We start from the raw sequence: 22,930 nt of genomic DNA on the forward strand, positions 1-22,930 counted from the left end.
AGTAGTATCATACTACATAAAATGCTCCTATACTCTGTTTTAAAATCTAAGTAAGTCAGAATGCCCTGTTGGTTACTGGCAAATTGAGTTCTTCTGAGTTATAATACATCAGGTATATTTGGTCTTATAAAAACAAATTTTTCCAGCCTTACAAAGCATCAGTGAAACCTTAGAAGTAACATATAGTCACATGTAGAGTCCTTTAAATCACTTCCAGGACAGTATCTGAGGAATTAATCCTCAGTTTAAGTCTATATTAAGACAAGTAGAAAACTAATCACTCTCATCGTGGACAAGCTCTTCCCAAGCGAGAGAGAGGAAGCTAAAGATGGGGACCTATAGATGCAGGGTCTTGGGCTGGTATGGAGAGCTGGTATGGAAAGTGCTGGAAATGACATTCCATGGGATTTACTTCTTAAATGCTGAATCATTGGGATCTGTCTTTACTAGAAAGGAATTACACTGACTCCTCCTTAAGAAATCATGGGGTGATGCCAAAGAAATAGTCAGTGCAAAACAAATAAACAAAAAGGGAAAGATTCCTCCATAAGAGAAAGGACTTTGTATGTGTCAGAACTATTAGCGCTTTGAACCATTTAGCAATGCTCCAAGTAGAATAGCTTTTTTTTTTGTTTTTATCTTTCCCAGATACTTCCACCTTCTCAAGACAGAGGGACTGGAGTACTGTGACAGCTACCTCTCTCATGTTTGTGAAAAAGATGACAAGGGAAGTAGAAGGAGTAAAGGGCTTTAGTGCACTGCTAATAACTGACTGCCTGAGTCCTGTAAGACCTTGGGACTACTATTTGCCCATAGATACTACCAGTTCATCTTAAACACTGCTTCCCACTTAGAATTTTTCTTAGCTATTTTATAAAACACGCAAGTTAATACTTAAATTCTGAATTAATTTTTAAGTATAAGCAAATTATCTGATTTTAATCTTCTTTTATATTTCTAAGCACGAAGGTATCACGACTCACCTTTCCAGTTTTTGCTGCAGAACTTTTATTTCCTCCTTCAACTTTCGAATACACTCTCTCTTACTTCGAATAAGCTCTTTGCTCTTGTACATGTACCTAAGCAAATGATAACACCACAAACACCATTTACATTTAAAAGCATTGATAGCACACCGTGTCAGCAAACTAGGGATACAAAGGAACTTCCTCAAACAGACAAAGGACATCTATGAAAACACGTAACTAACATGATACTTAACAGAATAGAAACAATTCAAGGATATCCACTCCTGTCTCTTCCACTAAATGTTTTTATTGGCGGCATGGCCAATGCAATAAGGAAGGAAGGGAAGGAAAGAAGGTAAGAAAGGAAAGAGAGAAAGAGAGAAAGAGGGGGAGGGAGGGGAGAAAGGGAGAAAAGGAGGAAGAAAAGAAAAGAAAAGAAAAGAAAAGAAAAGAAAAACAAAAAGAAAAGAAACAAAAAGAAAAGAGAAAAGAAATCAAGAAAAGGCATACAAAGGAAAGCAAAGGAAAAAGCAAAACTGCCTTTTGTTGCAGATGACAAATTGTCTACATAAAAAATACCGAAGAATTTACAAAAATGCATCAGAACTAGTGAGTGAGTTTAGTAAAGTCAAAAGACATAAAGTCAATTCAAAAACAGAGAGGGAAAAAAATCTACTGCATCTCTGTATGCTTACAAAGAAAAAATGGAAAGTAGAACTTTTTTAGAAACCACTATAACATCAGAAGCATTAACTGTTTAGGTATAAACTTAATCAGATATATGTAAGACCTGAACACTAAAATTACAAAACTCTGTCGACAGAAATTAATGATTCAAATAAAAGGAGCTATACCATGTTCATGGATTGAAGGATTCAAAATAGTTAAGATGTCAATTTCCCCAAATTGATCTACAGATTCACCATAATGCCAATCAAAATCCCAATAGTTACTGGTAATAACTGACAGGCTCATTCTAATATTTATCTAGAAATAGGTAAAACCAACCAAAATAAGACCAAAATAGTAAAAACAATTTTGGAAAAAAAAAAAAAAAAACAAAGTTGGCGGATTTACATTATCTGATAACAAATTTACAAAAAGCCACAGTAATCAAGACAATGTGGCACTAGCTTAAGGTTAGACAATAGGCAAAATAGAGACTCCAGAAATAGACCCACAAATATATGCTTAATTAATTTTTGACAAAAGTACCAAGGTAATTCAATGGGGGAAAGGAGAGTCTTTTCAACAAATGATGCTGGAATAACTGGACATCCACATGCCTCCTTTCCCTCTCCTGCAAAAAACAAAACAAAAACCCCCACACAAAACAACAACAAAAGAACCCTTATCTCATACTATATATAAAAATAAACTCTAAATGGGTAATAGACATGCATGAACATAAGAGCTAAAATTATACAATTTCTAGGAAAAAAAATGGAAGAAAATCTTTGTGATCTTGGGTTAACAAAGATCTTTTAGTTAAAACACAAAAACACAAACTGTAAAAGAGAAACTGATATATTAGACTTCATCAAAACTAAAAACTCCTGGTCTTCTAAAGACATTGGTAAGAAAATGAAAGAGACAGCACAGACAAGAAATATGTGGATCTGTATCCAGAATATATAAAGAACTCACTCCTACCACTCAATATGAACACAACGAAGATAATTCAAAGGTGAACAAAAGATTTGAAAAGACGCTTCACCAAAGAAAATATACAAGTGACCATTAATTAAGCACATGAAAAGAAATTCAACATGGTTAGCTATCAGGGAAACATATATCAAAAGAAAAATAAGATATTCCTACAAACCCACTAGAATAGCTAATATTTAAAAGATGGACAATTCTAATTATGGGTGAGGATTTGGAGAAAATGGAACTCTCATATACTGCCGGTAGGAATGCAAAATTATACAGACACTTGAGCAAACAGTTTGGGCATTTCTTATACATTTCAACATACACTTTTCATACAACCCAGCAATCTTACTCCTAGGTGTTTTACCCAGAATCACTAAAAACCACACCGAGACTTTTAGGAAAATATTCATAGTAGCTTTATTCATAATGGCTTAAAACTGGATATATCTGAAACGTCTGTCAACTGTTAAATGGAAAAAATATTGGATTACTGCTACATTGGAGTACTACTCAATATGGATGAGTCCCCAAAACATAATCCTGAGTGTAAAAAGATAGCCACAACAGGGAACATACTGAATACTGATGTCACAATGGGCATTCTAGAAATGGCAACACTATAGGGCAAGAAAACAAGTTAAGTGGTTGCTAAGGCCTGGGGATGGGGAAAACGGATTAACTGCAAAGGGGCATGAGGAAACCTTCTGGGGGACGGAAATATGACAGACTGTGCTGGTGGTTACTTGACAATATTATTTTACTAAAACTCATTGGCTGCACACCTAAGAATGTACGATTGTTTTGCATGTAAACCATACACTGATAAACCAGACCTTAAAAAGATTAAAATCCTATAATGTAAGTCTGTCTAGGATTTTTCTTTTCCATGAATACAAATGGTATTCAGATTAGAAAGAAATACACTGTGGCTACTTCACACACTGTTCTTCACCCGAGAATTAGCAGGCTTTCACCTGAAGCCTAGCTACTCAAACTGTGGTCCCCAGATCAAAACCATCATTAGCATCACCCCGAGAGCTTCGCAGAAATGCAAACTCTTGGGCCCTACCCTAGATCCAATGAATTCCATTAATCCGTATTTTCATATTATCAAAACCTCCAGGAGACTCCTATGCACAATACACTTAGTAAACTCTCCCCTCTCCTTCTGCAATACATCAAGAAGACAACCCATCACAGAACTCACCTGTCCATATAAATGATCTGAGGAAATTCCAGCTTATTGTGAATTTTCTCTGGCTGACCGAGCGACTGATTGAACTCAAATCTTGAGAGCTCAAAGGTCAACACTGGAGGCAGCTTTGTAAACCAACGCTATGTCAGAAGCAAAAATAAAGAAGTTAATTTGAGGAAATAGCAAAACCCAGATTTAAACTTTCTTCTTCTGGTATAGAATTTATATTCAAATCAAATTCACCCTGGAGTTTTGTTTTGTTTTTTTTTAATCCCCAATACTAAAATGACCACTTAGAATCATGCCCTCTTAGAGAATATGGCTAAACATTCCTCAAGTTTCCATATTTACAAGCCAGTCAACATTTTACTCAACTATCGTCCTCAGAAATAACCACCCTTAAATGCATGAACTGCACCAAGAATCTACACAACTGATTCACTAAGTCATCAGTATTCAAAAGAGAATCAAAACCTGAAGAAAATGGCTAGCCTAACCAAAGAATTAGAAATTATGACCTAAGCAGCATATAACTAAGGAGACAATTATCTCCATGAAATCAGCTCAAAACACTAATATGTGTGTTCACAAGCTATTCAACATAATTTGAATCCCCTTTATTTCTAAAAAAGAAACTTGAAATGGCCTCATGATTATGAGGGCTCAAGTTTCTGGAAAAAACCTCTGAATTCTAAGAATTCACAGATGTCTTATAAGGGACCCGGTCAAACTACCTAGATGTTACCTTGAGTTTCAAGGAAAGAAAGCACAGACTTATAAAAAAGATCTCAACTGTTCCTGATCCCAAATGAGGAAATGCTAACCCAGGAAAGGCATTCCTGCTCAATTCACCTGTCTGCCAGAGGTCTGCAAGAACAGCTTTACAATGCTCCCTTTACCAAAGGTGCACGTGGCTAAGCTCCCTCCACGCACCCTTGTTGGCATGAGGTGAATCCGGACAGCCTGACTACCTCAGGGTCAATCTAAGTAAGGATAAGAGTTTTCTATTTTCTTTTATACCGAGTTCCCATTCTGGAATAAAGGTCTCCAGAGATCTAAGGAGCTTCCCTTCTGTAAGAGCACGCATCAGCCGAGCATGCGTGGGACAAATGCTGTGCCTCCCGACCCTGAGTTAGAACTTTCCTTGGAAAGCCGGGAGCCGGCAGCTCTGGCCTAGGTCCCACACTGCCCTATGGCTGCCTAGCGCACTTTGACAAGGCTCATGTCAGGCTCCCGATGTGGATTCAAAAATAGTCAGCAACTGAGTTGGACTCACATAAGCCCACAGCTTCGTTTCAACACACGTGATGAAAGGAGAATGATCCAAGCTGTGTGGTACTGACAGTGATGCTCCAAATTCACTAATTCTTAACCCAACTGGAATCCTGAGGTATTGCTTACCAGTGCTCTCCCTCTAACTCCCCCCCTTCTTTCCAACCCACAAAAATAAACGAATATTAAACTTGAAAAATGTTAAAAGCAAAGGCAGAATTTACTATGAAGAACAGTAAATATTATAAGAGGGAAAATATTCTAAATGGCATACCATAGGAGTTAATCACTGTACTTTTACCCTCCGAAAATATGGAGGCAGTGGGTTCTCCCTACTCAGGTACAGGTAGGCTTCAACAGAAAAAGAGAAACTTGATCATACTTAAAACATCAGAAGCAGCATACAACCTTTATATGATTAACTCAAATTCACACTTTTGGTAAAGAATTCATTTATCAAACACTAAGACTCACTAATGCATAGCAACTCGTAAGAAACTTCAGACTAGTTCACCATGTGTTAAATGTAAAGTTAGCTACTATCTGATGGGAAGACAGTTTGCCAAAAAGCTCAGTCCTACTTAACTGGCTCTGTCACTGGCACAGCAAATAAAAATGTCCAACTTACCTCTTGTCCATACTTCACCGAATGATCGGAAGGAAGCAGGTCAATGTCCCCCTCCACCATGGCCCCTTCCAAACATTCGTCTAAGTTGCGATAACCATTTACCTGAAGGGGATACTGGCCGAAGGTCTCATTGTTACAAAAGGGCTTTCCTAGGCAAAGAAACAGATTGCTCTTTTAAAGACATCACTGGTATTATCTGAAGCCTGCTTTTCTGGCACCACAGAGACAGGTTATCTTCTTATTTCAGCAACTTGCTGAGAACGGGTTAGAAGTGCACGTGAGCCTGTGGGCCACCGCCAACGACCAGCACATCCCGGTACTGGCCACAAACGACTGCCATGACCTTTCTTTCACAAAAAGAAAGACCACCAGACATTACGTGCCTCCTGATCAAGGACTATCCCATCCCTTGTGAATTCGTCTTGCCAAAAAAAGCCTTACCTGAATCTGGTCAAACTCTAGATCCAACTACCCATTTGTAAAAAGAGGAATAGAGAGGAGTGTGTGAAACTGTATCATGGGTACGCAAGGGGAGAAATTTCAGACTGTGGGGAATCCCAAAAACAACCTGGTTTCTTAAATTTTTTAAGTTTATTTATCTTGAGAGCGAGCGAGCGAGAGGGCACACAAGGACGGGAGGGGAAGAGAGAAGGAGAGACAGAATCTCAAGAAGGCTCCACGATGTCAGCACAGAGCCCTATGTGGGGCTCAAACCCACGAACCGTGAGATCATGACCTGAGACAAAATCAAGAGTCAGAGGCTTAACCGACTGTGCCACCCAGGTACCCCAAAACAACGTGGTTGCTTAAAATATACATTTCAAGGAGGAAAAAAAAGATGGGGGAGAGTGTACGGATTTTGTTACGAGACTTAAAAGATGTATCAACCAAATATAAATGATCCACATTTTGATCTTGATTAAAACAAACTGTAAAAATAAACACTCATTCCCTCCCCCCAAATATATAGAATTATAAAACAACTTGGAAATCTGAACACTGACTAAATATTTGATATTAAGAAATGCTACTTTTTTGGAGTGAATAGTGGTATTGGATTGTTTTGAAGAGAATATCAGAGGGGTAAGAGAAAAAAACAAGTTAGGGAATGTCTGGCCATGGGCTAATGGTTGCTGAGTTCACGTGGGTTTTTACACTGCTCTATCTGCGTGTGCTAAAAATTCTCCACAGTTAAAAAAGAATTAAAATTACACACCCAACATGCAGCTTAGATAAGCCTCCGGAGCAGAGAAACATTTTTTGGCAGTCTAACTCAATAAAGCCTTTTGAGATTAAACACTACATTGAAAAAAACAACACAGAGAAAATTGAGCTGCATCACTGTGACGGACATTAACACTGGACGTAGGCTGTGCAAACATTATACAATTTAATCTAACAATTCTGAGACAGACACTATGTATGCCCATTTTACAGATGAAGAGGCTGAGGGTCCAGGCACTCACACCGTTTGTCTAGGATTACACACACACTAAGAAGGTAGAACCAATATTCAGACCTGGGACTGCCTGACTCGAAAGCCTTTTCGAGTAATACAGATACGGTCACAGGTCTAGAATCAACATTGAGAGGAAAGAATTTACCTTCACGAACCCCTTCAGTGAGGAAAGTCCCGTAGAATAGCTGCACCATTGGGTTTTCAGATTTGTTCCTGGGATTGCTGCTTTTAAAAAAAGGAAACAGTTCTCTATCATTTGGATCAGATAAGCACTGCACTAAACCTAATCATCATTCAAAAGCGAAAACAGTACATTTTCATCGACCTCCAAAGAGCCAGATAGGGTCTAAAATAAGTAACGCGTTAAATCAGTTTAAACACTCATGGAACAAATATATGGGCCTGATCCCTGGCTGTGAGGAGCTGAAAGTCTAACAGGAGCGTCCCACATGCAGAAAAATACATGTGTCTTTATACAGTTATTATATATAAGAAGTGACAGATGTATACGAGTTACAGAACAGGACAGAAGAATCAACCCTCTTGAGCAGTTGTGCAAATAAACACAAAGTTTTCCCAGGGGCACAACAGAAACGAAGGGAAACAGTTTACTTCTACAAGCCCATCTTAAATGGTTACTATGTAAGCTTCCATGTACAAAGCTGTCCTATGATGTACAGGTCTTTTACTCAGCATTAAAACAGTTTAGAAAATGTCTCAGCATCTGTATTCGAAAAGGGATCCTTGTAGTCTTTCCCGGAATTTCACTTCTGAAATTCGTTTCAGTGACTGAAATGATTAAATTCAATGTATCCATGTGCTACCACCACGCTCACATCTAGGATTGATCTGACTTTTAAATACATTTTGTAGCATGGGCTGTGACTTCAACAAAGTTAAGAGTTCTGGCCCTTCGGTAAAAAGCTGCGGGTCAAGATGCTTATCTACATCCTCAGAGGCGAAAAGCAAAGGCAAGGAGGATACAAAATGACAAGTATCTGAATGGTGACCCTGTGAAGTTTGGCAAAGCCCAGTTAATTTCCGCTTGAGAAGCAAAACCCTGTCCATTCCCCGCTTCCCCATATTGCAGTTCTCCCTGGACCACTGTGAGTAGGAAGGCCGTACAAACGAATCCTCAACACTCACTTAACGTTAACAGCTAGCTGGAATGCGTCCTCCAGCCAATCCAGGAGCTTGTGTGTGAATTCACTCACATCTTGCTATAAGAGAGGCACAAATTGCAGAAGAGTTAGACCCAACACTATAGGAAATGAAAATCTGCCCTTACCCACCAACGAGTAAGACACCACTGCTGTGAAAGGACTTCTTTACCAAGCAAGGACAGATATCATGAAGCTAGGAGCACTGGAAGGCAGCTCTTGCAGACAGACAGAAGGCAGCTTCTGACTAGCTTATGGCCAGAGAGGAAACTGGAAGTTCACCACTTCTGGCCACATCTATTTGTAACCAACCAGCAAACAAATTCTTCCAGGTAGGCTTTAAAAAAAAAAAAAAAAAAAAAGTCCACAGAATGGACTACAGTGCTCCAGAATAATATGAGATCTGAACAGAGAAAGGAAAGTTTTATGAAATGTTTTGAGAACTTTGTAGGACTGTAAGACCTTTAGATAAACAGAGGGAAAAATCAATTTTATACAGAAGGCGCTGCTCTAATAGTGACAGCTCTGTTTTTTAACACAAGGCCGGGAAAGGGAAGTCGTACTGCCTCGAAGAGAAAGATGGCTCAGAAAAGCTGCTGAACTTAGGTTTAGATGATATTAAAAACAGGATTTCTATCGGGGCCATCCCAAGGCAAATGTGCAGACAAAGGGCTTTACTTTTGTCAGTGACCCTTTGCTATGATTCGCTGAGATATTTTCCAATCTCCTCCTCTCTCCTCCAACAGCCCCTGTGTACTTGGACCCGGGACACTTCTGGTCCTTAGTCATGTTCAGGGCTGACTACATGGCTGAACTGGGGCAACATCAGAGTAGTATCCACAAGGCAGGACTTCAAACATCACAGGGTTTGAGGGAAAACACGAGAATCACAGGCTTCTCGCACCTGCTGTTCCTCAGGTGATCGGAATGCTCCCTTTAAGAGATCCAGGGCTGCGGAAGGGTCTACAAATTTGCGATTTGATCCCATCATCAGAGCAAACAAGTACTGAAGCTCTTGCATAAACACGATATTTCTCTTTTCCTGTAGAGGAGACAGCAATGTGTGCTCTTACAACCCTTCACTTGGAAAATTATAACATACGAAAGAGAACCGTTGTCACTGATCCCTCCCGAATTCATATTTACCTAGATCTAGAGCAGTGGGGACTCAAACTATGTGACCCATACTCTGTAAGGTCCGTGTGGGGATTGCCTTAAACTGAAGACTATCTATGTGGAAGCCTGAAAGGGAATACTGTCAGAAAGGCAAAAATGTTTACTTTCCTAAGCTGCTGCCCTCCCTCCTGTTAGGAAAATGCATCCCCGAGGTGAAATCCTGGGAAGGGTTAGATCACCGGCAGAAGGCCACGTTGTTTGGCGAGAACCCACCATAGGCTCTTCTAGAAGGATCCAGGCCTCTGGCACCAGGTCACCCATTCTGCATCACTCGGCCTCAGCTGCTAATGAGCAGTGAGGGACCCCTCACACAGAACGAGTGTTTCTGAACCTTCCGCTCAGAAGCAGAAAAGTCAAGGCTGCCAGGATGACCGACCGCTTTCTTGGATACGCTTTTCTAATTTTATTTTTACTTAACTTTACGTTTTTGCAGACCCTTGTTTCGTGTCACAAAGAAGGAAAAAGGCCATTTGGAAATGAAAACAAATACTAGCACGAGCCAAAAAACATCACAGCTGTCAGCTTTAGCCAAAATTTCAAAGCCTTTGGGACGCAAGGGACTAAGCAAGAGTGAGGATTTCTCCACACCAACTCACCGTGTGACTTGGACAGTTTTCAAGTACATTCTGTGGCAGGCTATAGCTGAGAACAAGTCTTCGAAATTCAGGCAGTTGGAAGAGAGACTGAAATAAAGAAAGAGATTCCTAGCCTTTCTTTCAAAATAACTGCAGCCAAAAGATACTTTTTTTACCTCAGAAGCGCGTATGACTGTCACCTGCTATTTCTACTTCTATGCTTAAGGAAATGATGATGGCTCCGTCTAATTTAGCTGACCAAATGAATCCTTTTAGGGGAAAACCAGAAACAACATGATGGCTAACGACAGAGATAGATTAAATAAGCTATAGTACATGTGCACAATAGGCTATTATGTAGTCATCAATATTGTAGAGAAAATGTTTCTGGAACGTGGACTAAGACACAGCAGTGGAACTGAATGCCTAAGAGCTACAAGGTTAACACGGAGAAATCTCAGAGCTATGTTCCGTGGAGGTCGAAGTTCCAGAAAAACAGAGTATGAAATGGTTGATAATAAGGTTAAATATATATAAGACAATATGGCACATTGTTTAGGGACCAGGCAGTCCAGGGACTTGTAACGTTTATTTCTAAAGCTGGGTGCCAAGTATAGCAGTGGGTGCTATTCTCCACTTTGTCATAGGAACCATTCTTTTTTTTTTTTTTTTTTTTTAACAGCAGATATCTCCGGTTTATTGTCTGTAAGTCATACATGTTTCGACTATGAATATCTCTTGAGGGTTAAAGTTTTTACAAATCCCTTGTATGAAGAGAACTCCTCATCCCCATGGACTCCGCAGATAAAGACCCCTCAGGCCTGCTCACTGGAAGCCTGGAAGCAGCATCCAGGCAGACCACAGGCCTGCGGCTTCCCTCCCACTGTGACGACCCGACTGGGGTTCAACCGCCAGGGGGAGCGTCCCGCCGGGCAGTGCTGGTGAAGCCTGGTCACGCTACTGCACCAACGGTCTGTCTACCTGGAGCCAGGGCGAGACCTCTCTGCTCCACACTCAACCTGCCCCCCTCTCTCCCCACCTCACCTGCCCCTTCCCGTGGTCATTCCCACTCTGCTCACGGCACCAGACCATTTCCCAGGGCTTCTGTTCCACCACGAGGAAAACGGCCTTACAGTCACAAGTCATTCCGTTCCGCCTCCTCTCCTTCGCCGGAATCTGGCTTTCCTCAAAGACACCGGCATCTTAAAAGCCATCTAAGTGTGAGCTAACATTACGCTTCCCAATCCAGCGTCAGTACGACCCTCCAACATCTGCTGCTTCTCCTCTATTCTCTGTGTCACTTAACTACACACTCCTCCTCTACTCATCAAAGTGCAGAACTTCAGAGGAATCTTCGAATCCTTTCTTTGTTATCCATCCACATCCACTGAGGTAGAAGTCACTTGGACTCTGCCTCCGGGGGGTGCTCTTCGTAACTACCTCCTCCCCACCATCCTTACCAAGTGCTCATCAGACTCCCCTCACCTCTCACCTGGGTCACTGCTCATGGTCTCCCTGCCTCCAGGGACCCCCTCCCTGCCCGGATCAATTCACTTGCCACACAGGTTCCTCTGTCTTCCTGAGACGACAGAAATAAAGCTGCTGATTCACGGACACCTGCCACAGGGCCACAGCTCTTCCTCTCCCAAGTCCTGGCCACACCCAACAGAACAGGACATCCTGTTAGCTCGGCCCTCAGAATAAATCAAGAATCCAACCTCCCCCAAGGCTACCAGCCTTGGGTCCAGGCCACCATCACCTCTCACGTGGGCAACTGTGTGGCTTTGTCCACCTGTCTCTCACCACCTGCATTCTGTTCTCCCCACAGTAGCCACAGTGAGGAGACAGAGTTCATCACTGCTCTGCTCAGAACCCTCAGTGACTCCCTCCTCTGCTCCTGGAATCCCAGCCCCTCGGGCCTCCTGAGCGCCGTGAGCACACCAAGCCCACTCCCACGTTGGGGCCCTTGCTCTGTGCTTTCCTCCACCTGGAGTGTTCTCCCCCGAAGCTGCCTGGCTCACTCCATCACCTCTCAAGTATCTGGCATCTGTGCCAACCTCCTCCCTTGGGCGAGGCCTAAGCAGCACAGTTTATATTGTGCCCTGATTCTCCCATCTCCTCTGCAGCAATTCGGCCATGCCTAACCTTGCTCTTGTTTCTATCACGGTGATCACCACCTAATGTGTTCTGTAAGTTTAGTTAACTAGTTACTTTTCCACTTCACTGCTCTTTGTGTGTCTTGCCTCACGAGAATTTAACTTCCACAAGCCCAAGGCTCTGTGTCGGTTTTACTCATTCTTTTATCTCAAGGGCCTAGAACAGGGCTACACACACAGTGAGTTTTCAACTAACATCTGCTGAGGGAACACAAGCATACCCATTCAGCCCGGGACCCCTTGGCTTTGTGAGCATCTTATGTCTAGGGACACATTCCTCCCTTCCATCTCTGCGACCACGTCTGAGGTCACACGCAGGGTGTATCAATTCCAGAGAAGCGGCCAATTCTCAGATCACAAATTCGGAAAAGCCCACTCTTGGACCGCAACCTGTCTTCCAGCGTTACTGATCCAATTGCCCAGAGGACATCTGTTCTTTGACTTTGTCAAAGACCCAAGCCAACGGACTCCCTTCTGTTCTGCCTGACCACCAGTCCCTTCCTGTCTCCAGCTCTGATTCCATGGTCTTTAACCATCCCCCATTAAATCCCCAAACTGCCCTTGGCATCAAACCCAGCAAAGCCCCCAACCTAAATAATGTTCAGTTTCCACCTAAGAGTCTCAGAGCGCTGCTAAGAGAAAGTCCCGATAAAACAGGCCATCCTGACGTCAGTACGCATGTAAGGTCAACACCCTGAAGCAGACCTTCACATTCGCAGAAATCCTACTACTATGTTCTGGTGCCGACTGGCCTCCACTGTCCACAGCAACCGCCCCTTTAACCCGACGCCATCCCTTCTCCAGGGACTCAGAAGAGGGCTGCTTACCTCACAGAGACGATGATCTGAAGCCACTTCAGCTGTAATCTGCAATGTGCCTTTCTTCCTTCTCCTCTCCCCTATTACTCCCCTGCCCTTTTCCTACTCGGGGCTGATCCCTCCCTCCAGGCTCTAGATCCTGTCTTCTCGGGCTTTCTCAGAAACCTTACTTTGTGATCCTCTCTGTGCCTTTTTTTTTTTTTTTAATTTTTTTTTTTTTAATGTTTATTCATTTTCTGAGAGAGAAAGGGACAGCGTGGGCAGGGGAGCGGGAGAGAGAGTTGAAATGTGAGGATCCAGAATGGGCTCCGTGCTGACAGTGGAGAGCCCCCTCTACGCCTTTCAATATGCCCACAGGCGAGAAGGCTGAGGAGGGTGGGAGGGCAGGCAGGGTCCTCAGCCTCTCCCCCCTCCTCTCTGAAAGGACTGACTGAGGTCCCGAAGTCCACATTCCTTCCTACATGCTACCCTCAACACAGATGCCTGCCATCTTCGTGAAATGGAAGCAGATCAGCTCACTTCACTGCTCTAAACCTTCCAATACTTTTGCACTTTCCTAAGTCCTCATCGTGATGCTGAGCACCCCCCGCCTCACCTCCACTACCCTTCTGAGATCATCACTGTCTGTTCCCTGCCCATGAGCACTCAGTTCTGCCTTCTTTCTAGTTCTCAACACATTCAACAAACTCCTAAACCTGGGTCTTTTCACTTGCTGTTCCCTCTGCCTACCGTGCCCTTTATGTAAGTATAGGGCGCATCCCCTCACCTCCTTTAGGTCTCTGCTCAAATGCCCTCCTTTCCAGAGAGGCCTCCTTCCCTGCCCAGCTCCTCTTACCCTCACTCATCTTTATGGCACTTCTCACCACTTGATATGTATAATTTACTGCCCATCCTGCTTTTTTCAAAGTAAACTCTGTGTTAACGACTTTCCTTTATTCACTGCTGTTTCAAACCCAGTGCTAACACAGGGCCAGGCACAGAGTAAGCTGCAAGAATCTGGATCCTACGTGTGGAAAGGGAGGCCTCCGTTTTTGGCTGAGCCGCTGGGGAGAGGTCAAGTATCACAAAGGGGAAGACTGGAGGGGCAGGGGCAGGTGCCACACTGTGGCCCTACTAAGTTTAAGATGCCTGGGAGGTACTTCCAGAGAGGCAACACTCTCGAGGGGGGAATTCGTCAACTCCGTGGGCTCTATCACCGTGTGTATAAGCCACTGACTCCTACAGTGGCATGTGTAGCCCACACCTTTTTCCTGAACGGCAGATTCAAGTCAGTACCGGTTTATACGCATCTCCGTGTCGCACCTTAAACTCAGCATGTGTAGAACCGAACTGAGATCCCTCTCTTCACACACACCCAAATATTCCTCTTCCGGGATCTAACTATCCTATCATTCACCTAGTTTCTCAAGCTAGAAACCCTGGAGTCTTTCTCAGCGGTCTCCTGCATATCCCCTCTATCCAACCTCTCCCCCAGCACCTGTAGATCTGATCTCCTGCATAACTCTAGAAAGCTGTTCTCTCCTTCCACGGCTTACACTGCTTCCCTTTTCCAGGCCGCCATCTTTTCCTGCCTGGGTATCTGTGTCCCAACTGCTTTCTCCTTATTAACTCTGCTGTAATACGTTTTTCAGTCAAAATGCTGATCCAAACCACCTATTTGACATATTTACAAACGAATTTGCAACCACAGGATATTTTGTTTTTAGCATTGCCTAATTTAGACACCAGAGCATCTAGACCCAAACACAGGAGAGCAAGACACAATAATGCCATGCGGGAAAACACCAGTCTTATACCTCTGCTTCCATTTCTCTAAGCTGGGTTTCTCACATTTCAACTCGATAAATGACAAAGTTGTTTCCAAAAGACACAGTTGTTTCTTAAACACATCATACCTGAATAACAGCACTAAACCAACATGTATTGCCAACATTCTTCAGTCCAACTGGCCAACCATCAACTCTCCTCCAGTCGTTGGGATTGGGATTTTCTCCCCAGACTTCACAGCGTTTTCTCTTTGAGCGTTTAGTTTCTGCAGAGGCTGCCTCGCGCATCCTATAGTGTGCCAACATACCACACAACAAAAAAGGAAAAAGTTAAAGAACAATGTATTATATGGAGAATCATGGTCATCTTTCATAGATAATTCAAAATGCCAGATACACTATTTCCTGGGTAATCACTGGGCTATATAGTAGCTATAACATTATAATCTAAATGAAAAGTAAGGTTTAGACATGGATGCTAACCCGTCCGTAACAGAGATTATTACCAATAAGGTCCATGATGGAACCGAGCTGACACTCAAGACTATTTATGGCTGCCGTATCAAAGGATTCAGATTTCAGCAACAGTGACCTATCTCAGACCTTGCCATTGAGAGGCAAGAGAGACACTCTGCTAGAGATAAGAGCCTTCAAATTGCCTAGCACACAAAACCTGGCCCTATGTTTTCCTGAAACAACTCAGCAGTGTGAGGGAATAAACATGTCCAGAAACTGACAGGCCTCCACTGGAACTAGATGTTTATGAACAATACCAGTCAATCATCAAATTAGTACTAATTCAAAAAAGATATGTGTGGTCACTTCTGAGACGGGGTAGTTGAGCGTTAACTCATTTTCAAAGAGCCAACAACATAACCTTCACTGTGTACGAAGCCTCCAAGTTTATGAAGGGGATACATACTGTCAGATGTTTGTACTAGGATGGGTTTTCTCTCCCTCTCAAGTGCAAACTACGAAGGCCTGCAGGCCTCTACTCAAAGGCCACATCTACTCTAAGACCTTTGCCGTATTTGGCTTTGTCAAAAAGTAAACCAGAAAGTAAGCTGATGGGAATTTAAATTTTCTCCTAAAAAAATTTCATTTGGATACAATTAAAAGAGCTTGGCAGAACTGTCCCTCAGTGGCATCCACAGCTATTACTGCCTCTGACCTACATACTATTGTGAGGAGTAAAGATGATAAATTGCATAAATAACCTGTTCAGATCTCTTCCATCAGCTTGAATGTTGGGGGACTCCAACAGACTCAAAGCAATGGCAGCCTGTAGGTCATCTTTGTTATCATGAGTAAGGTCTATCACTTCTGGAAGATAAACAGAAATTTAATTAATCTATATGTAGGAAACAACAGCCTTCTGGCTGTACAGTAGGAAAAAAGGCAAAAGCATTCACAAAACTAGATATGCTCCCTAGTTCTCACGACACTGGCTCATCTGTGGAACAACTTTATTACTCCAGGCCAGAGGCAAATGAGTAACTCACAGCTATACGGTAACCTTAAGATTAGCCAAAAGGGCAGGAATGATAAGCTGCTGAGAGGTAATGAATCAAATACCCACTTCTGCAGTCTTATTCCACAGAGTAAAATATACATCCCATATCTGGAGGTTAAATAGTTTATCTGTCATCATAAAACATCAGCTAAATATCAAACACATTCAAGGAGCAGATATTTTCAATCTCAAACAAACTCTTCTAGGGAATAGAAAACATACTCCCCAGGGGCGCCTTGGTGGCTCAGCTGGTTAAGTGTCTGACTCTTGATTTTTGGCTCAGGTCATGATCTTGCAATCCATGGGGTCGGGCTCTGTGCTGACAGCATGAAGCCTACTTGGGATTCTCTCGCTCCCTCCCTCTCTCTGCCCCTCCCCCTCCGCTGCCTCCTTTCTATCTGTCTCAAAATAAATAAAATTAAAAAAAAAAAAAAGAAGAAGAAGACATACTCCCCAACTCATTTTATGAAGTCAGCGTAACATCTAGGTATATCCCAAACCAGTCAAGAATCATGAGAAAGGAAAAGCAACAAACATAAACACAGATGTAAAAAAAGAAAGAAGATATTAGCAAATAAAATCCAGTAATCTACCCCCCAAAATCAAATAGTAACACCATGCTGAGTTCATTGCAGAATGAAATACTGAGTTAACATTAGAAAATTACCATCAAAATACACTTAAAGGAATAATCATCTTAATAGATACAGAAAAAGTACTTAATAACATTCAACTCTATTCAAGAATAAAAATCCCAAGCCAACTAAGAACAAAAGAGAATATTCTTAGGCTGAGAAAGAGTACCCATGAAAAGCCCACAGCAAACTTTATACTTAATTGTGAAATGTAAAACACTTTTGTTTTATTAGTATTTTTTTAAATGTTTTATTTATTTTTGAGCAGGGTGGAGGAGGCAGAGAGAGAGGGAGACACAGAATCGGAAGCAGGCTCCAGGCTCTGAGCTGTCAGCACAGAGCCCAACGCAGGGCTCGAACCCACAAACTGCACGAGATCATAACCTGAGCCAAAGTCGGACGCCCAACCAACTGAGCCACCCAGGCACCCCTCGGCGCAACAGTTCTTAACTGGGGGTGAATCTGCACCCTTCCCCTCCTAGGGACACCTGCCTACACCTGGAGATGTGTCTTCAGCTGCCAGTACCTGGGGGAGGGGGCGCTATTGGCATCCAGCAGGTAGAGGCCAGGGACACTGCTCAACATGCAACAATACACAGGATGGCCCTGTTCAACAAAGAATTATCTGGTCCCAAACGTCAGTAGCCCAAACATCAGAAACGCTATTCTCTGGGAAAGCAACAGAGTAAACAAACTAAAAAAGTCAACTAAAAGGTAGACTGGAAGGTGGGAAGGGCTATGGACGAAAAGTTGAGCCAGGCCAGGATGCCAGGATGACGATGGAGGAGGTGAGAAGCGGTCGGATTTACTGAAGATCCTTTGGGAGGCAGGAGAAGAAGCAAGGAGCCAGACAGAGATGAAGCTTTGAGCCTGAGCATCTGGAAGGATAACTAAGTGGTCCTTCCCAGCGGTCTCTTTATATCCATTCTAAACTGCCCCCTCTGCTCCCCTGCCAATCTTCTCCTTTCTCCACACGGCAGCCAGGACAATCTTTAAATAGAAACTCGGTGCCTCCAGTCCCCTTCTCTGTTCACTCCCAAGGTTCCCAAATGCCTGGTGGGCGCCCACCCTGATCCAAAAGGTCTACGATGACATGACCCTTCTAGTTCCTCTTGCTTCTCCTTCAACCCTACTCACCTCCACCCGCCGGCCACAGTGTACCTGATGCACCTCCTCAACACACCAGGCTCTGGCCTCTCTCCCCTAACTACCCGCCACTCCTGTCTGACCCTATTCCTCCTGAAGGCCTCTGTTTAGAGGCCATCTCCTCCAGGAAGTCTTCCTGGACACCCTCTTCTGGGTGAGAGGTCTTCTCTGGGCTTTCACACCACCCTGAAAACACATTTATTTTAAAACCAAGACAAAAATGCCTACCATCAGGACATACATTCACTGTGGTTCTGAACATTCTGGCCAGTTCTTACAAGAGGACAATAAAAGGGGAGCTTGGGTGTTTCAGTCCATTAAGCACCCAACTCCTGATCTTGGCTCAGGTCATGTTCTCACGGTTCAGGAGTTCAAGCCCTGCATCAGGTTCCAGACAGCAAGCGCAGAGCCTGCTTGAGATTCTCTGTCTCCCCCTCTCTCTCTGCCCCTCTCCCGCTCACACACACTCTGTCAAAAATAAATACATGTTTTTTAAATAAATAAACTCATGCAACTGAATAAATTAAAAAAAAAAAAAAACAGGCCAATGTTAAAAACAGGCCAAGAATCGGAATAGACATTTCTCCAAAGAATATCTACAAATGGCCAATAAGCACATGAAAGGATGCTCAACATCATTAGCCATTAAGGAAATGCAAATCAAAACTACAATGTGCTATCACCCCGCACCCGCCAGGATGGCTCGTATCATAAACAGACAAAACAGGAAAATAACAAGTGCTGATGAGGATTTGGAGAAATTGGAGCCCTTGTGTGTTAGCTGGAGACGACACAAAATGGTGCAGCTGCAGTAGAAGTTTGAAGGCACCGACTCTGGCAGCCCTTCAAAAAGTTAAACATACAAAGCTTTAGGACATTGGACCGAGCAAGGATTTCTTAGGCCACCAAAAGCATAGGGAACAAAAAGAAAAATTGGCAAATGGGACAAAAGCAAACTTAAAAAAAATTTTTTGTGCGCGAAAGGCTACAATCAATAGAGTAAATGGGGCACTTGGGTGCCTCAGTGGATTAAGTGTCTGACTTCGGCTCAGGTCATGATCTTGCAGTTCGAGGGTTTGGGCCCAGCATCGGGCTCTGTGCTGACGGTACGGAGCCTGCTTGGGAACTTCTGTCCCCCTCTCTCTCTGCCTCTCTCTCCTCTCCCAGGTGCGTGTGCACGCTCTTTCCTTCTCTCCCTCAAAAATAAACATAAAAAAAAAAAAGATGTAAATAGAATAAAAAAGCAACTACTGAATGGGAGAAAATATTTACCAATCACGTATTTGATAGAAGGGTTAATATCTAGGGGCGCCTGGGTGGCCCAGTCAGTTAAGCGTCTGACTCTTGGTTTTGGCTCAGGTCACTGTCTGGGGTTTCATGAGTTCGAGCCTCATGTTGGGTTCTGTGCTGGAGCATGGAGCTTGCTTGGGATTCTCTCTCTTTGCCCCACCCCCACTTGCACTGTCTCTCAAATAAATAAATAAAGGGTTAATGTCTAGAACATATAAAAAACTCCTACAACTCAAACCAAAATAACCCAATTTGAAAACAGGTGAAGGACCTGAATGGATGTATCTCCAAAGATGACATACAAAGGCCCAACAAGCACGTGAAAAGATGTTCAGCATCACTAATTATCCAAGAAAATGCAAACCGAAACCACACTAAGGTATCACCTCAAACTCATCAGGATGACAAGTAAAACAAACAAACAGGAAATAACAAGTGCTGGTGAAGATGTTGTGAAATTGGAAGGCTTGGTGAGACTGTAAAATGGTGCAGCAACTGCTATGGAAAACAGGATAGAGGTTCCTCAAAACAAATAAAAATGGGGCCACCACACGAGCCAGCAATCTCACTGTTGGATATACATTCCAAAAGGACCGAAAGCAGGGTATCGAAGAGATAGTTGCACATCCACGTTCACAGAAGCACTATTCACAACAGCCAAGCAGTGAAAGCAACTCAAATATCCACCGACGATTAAATGGGTAAAGAAAATGCAGTGTATACATACAACAGAGTGTTATTCAGCCTTAAACAGGAAGGAAATTCTAACATAGGCTACGACGTGAACCTTGAAGACATCAGGCAAAGAGAAGTAAGCTAGCTACAAAAGGACACATACTGCACGATTCCACTTGAATGAGGTACTCAGAGTAGTCAGAATCATAGACAGAAAGGAGAACAGTGGAGCTGAAGGGAGCTGAACAGGAGCTGAAGGGAGCTGAACAGGAGCTGAAGGGAGCTGAACAGGAGCTGAAGGGAGGAGGGAATAGGGAGTTATTGTTCAGTGCGTAGAGAGTTGATTCCACTTGAATGAGGTACTCAGAGTAGTCAGAATCATAGACAGAAAGGAGAACAGTGGAGCTGAAGGGAGCTGAAGGGAGCTGAACAGGAGCTGAAGGGAGGAGGGAATAGGGAGTTATTGTTCAGTGCGTAGAGAGTTCAGTTTTGCAAGATGAAGAAGTTCTGGAGATCTACTTCACAACACTATGAATACATTTAACACTACCAAACCGTATATTTAAAAATGGTTAAGATGGTAGGGGTGCCTGGGTGGCTTAGTCACTTAAGTGTCTGACTTCAGTTCAGGTCATGATCTCTGGTTTGTGGATTTGAGCCCCATGTTGGGCTCTGCACTGACAGCTCAGAGCCTGGAGCCTGCTTCCAATTCTGTGTCTCCCTTTCTCTCTGCCCCTCGCCCACTCACACTCTGCCTCTCTCTCAAAAATAAACATTAAAATTTTTTTTTAAATGTGGGAATGCAAGCTGGTGCAGCCACTCTGGAAAACAGGATGGAGGTTCCTCAAAAAACTAAAAATAGAACTACCCTACGACCCAGCAACTGCACTACTAGGCATTTATCCAAGGGATACAGGTGTGCTGTTTCGAAGGGACACATGCACCCCCATGTTTATAGCAGCATCATCAACAATAGCCAAAGTGTGGAAAGAGCCCAAATGTCCATCGATGGATGAACGGATAAAGAAGATGTGGTGTACACATATACAATAGTGTATTACTCAGCAATCAAAAAGAAGGAAATCTTGCCATTTGCGACTATGTAGATGGAACTGGAGGGTATTCTGCTAAGTGAAATTAGTCAGAGAAAGACAAAAATCATATGACTTCACTCATATGAGGACTTTGTTTCCGATAAACATAAGGGAAGAAAAGCAAAACTAATATAAAAACAGGGAGGGGGACAAAACAGAAGGGACTCATAAATATGGAGAACAAACTGAGGGTTACTGGAGGGATTCTGGGAGGGGGATGGGCTAAATGGGTAAGAGGCACTAAGGAATCTACTCCTGAAATCATTGGTGCACTAGATGCTAACTAATTTGGATGTCAATTTTAAAAAAATAAATTAAATAAATAAATGTTTTAATGGTTAAGATGGCAAATTTTATGTTATGTGTTCTTGACCACAACTAAAAAAAAAGACTTCCAACCAATAAATTATGAAGTATTGATAGAATATTAGCATTTCGAAGTCTCCAATAAAGTAAAGCATCTCAGCAATAATCACCAATGACTGCAGAAGACACTAGGTCGGGGATTTTATAATAAATAAATCAAGCGGATAATCTTCTGAACACACTAACAATTCTAACAACACAAAAAGAGGGCGATCAGATGTTACTTGCTTCTTCAACATGACAAAACAGAAGATCCATTACACACACAATACTACCTGTGACACGGTCGTGCCAGTTAAGCACCTAAGTCTACGGGAAAGACAAGGGACAAAAAACCCATTCAAAGATACTGCAAGATTTGATTTCTTTGGACCTTAAACCGCAAGTAAAAAAGAGAGAGGGGATTTATAAAGAGCATCTTAAAAGACATTTCAAACACATCTAATGTTTTAATGCCATCTGTATCATTATTTTTGCAAACCAACAGCAAGCGTATTTTAATGAGATAATTAAGGAAATTTCTACACTGGTCTTTGAGTGACATTAAAGAATTATTAATTTTTAATGTGTGATAATGTTGCAGCTAAGAAAACAGTCCTCTTTTAGAAAAATTAAAACAAGGAAGTTGACACAGAATTGTTACATGACCCAGTAATTCCATTCGTAGGAATGAATTAAAAACAGATCCTCAAAAGAAACAGAATGGGAAACATGAAAATCCAACATAACAGAGAGCTGATAATGCAGACCAGTGGGTAAGTAAAGTCTTTTTTTTTAATTATTTTTTTTAATGTTTATTTATTTCTGACAGAGAGAGAGAGAGAGAGAGAGAGAGAGAGAGAGCGAGCATGAGTGGGGGTGGGGCAGAGAGAGAGGGAGACACAGAGTCCGAAGCAGGATCCAGGCTCTGAGCTGTCAGCACAGAGCCCGACGCGGGGCTCGAACTCACGGACCGCGAGATCATGACCTGAGCCGAAGTTGGACACTCAACCAACTGAGTCACCCAGGTGGCCCTAGTAAAGTCTTTTTAATAAAAGGTACCAGGACAATTGAGTAGCTGTATGGGGCCCAGTGAGTGCCAAGGAATCTAAAACTGTATCCTTACCTTATGCCTTGCCTCCTCCCCGCAAATCCACTTCAGATGGATTAAAGAATGTGAAAAGCAAAACATTACAATTCTCATATCCTAGGACTGCAGAGTATAAAAGGAGTTCTTAAACAAAAAGCACAAACCACAGGAAAAGACTGACAAATGCAACCACAATAAAATTAAGGTATTTAGCTCACACCATAGGGTAAAAACCCAAGTCACCAACAGGGAAAAGATGTCTGTAATACAAATCCAAAAAAGTGGGCTAATATCAAATATATATAAAGTCAAT

At 42.6% G+C, this 22,930-nt stretch overlaps 1 protein-coding gene across 11 annotated transcripts in view; it reads right to left on the minus strand.

Annotated features, from left to right (window-relative positions):
- Positions 1-22,930, minus strand: part of USP28 (ubiquitin specific peptidase 28) — a 67,817-nt gene that overhangs the window by 20,847 nt on the left and 24,040 nt on the right. For 3 of the 11 annotated variants that reach the window (XM_047878183.1, XM_047878181.1, XM_047878185.1), the window contains exons 4-12: positions 16,047-16,152; positions 14,959-15,118; positions 10,111-10,197; positions 9,243-9,380; positions 8,325-8,398; positions 7,324-7,403; positions 5,720-5,868; positions 3,832-3,959; positions 984-1,079 (exon numbers count right to left, since the gene is read on the minus strand). In XM_047878183.1, the coding sequence (XP_047734139.1) occupies positions 984-1,079; positions 3,832-3,959; positions 5,720-5,868; positions 7,324-7,403; positions 8,325-8,398; positions 9,243-9,380; positions 10,111-10,197; positions 14,959-15,118; positions 16,047-16,152 (1,018 nt within the window). Of the gene's footprint in view, positions 1-983; positions 1,080-3,831; positions 3,960-5,365; positions 5,443-5,719; positions 5,869-7,323; positions 7,404-8,324; positions 8,399-9,242; positions 9,381-10,110; positions 10,198-14,958; positions 15,119-16,046; positions 16,153-22,930 lie in introns of those variants that run through there. The other 8 variants (XM_047878182.1, XM_047878186.1, XM_047878191.1 and 5 more) reach the window with 6 other exon arrangements.

The sequence above is a fragment of the Prionailurus viverrinus genome, chromosome D1, assembly GCF_022837055.1.
Source record: "Prionailurus viverrinus isolate Anna chromosome D1, UM_Priviv_1.0, whole genome shotgun sequence".
In the NCBI taxonomy this organism is placed as follows: Eukaryota; Metazoa; Chordata; class Mammalia; order Carnivora; family Felidae; genus Prionailurus; species Prionailurus viverrinus.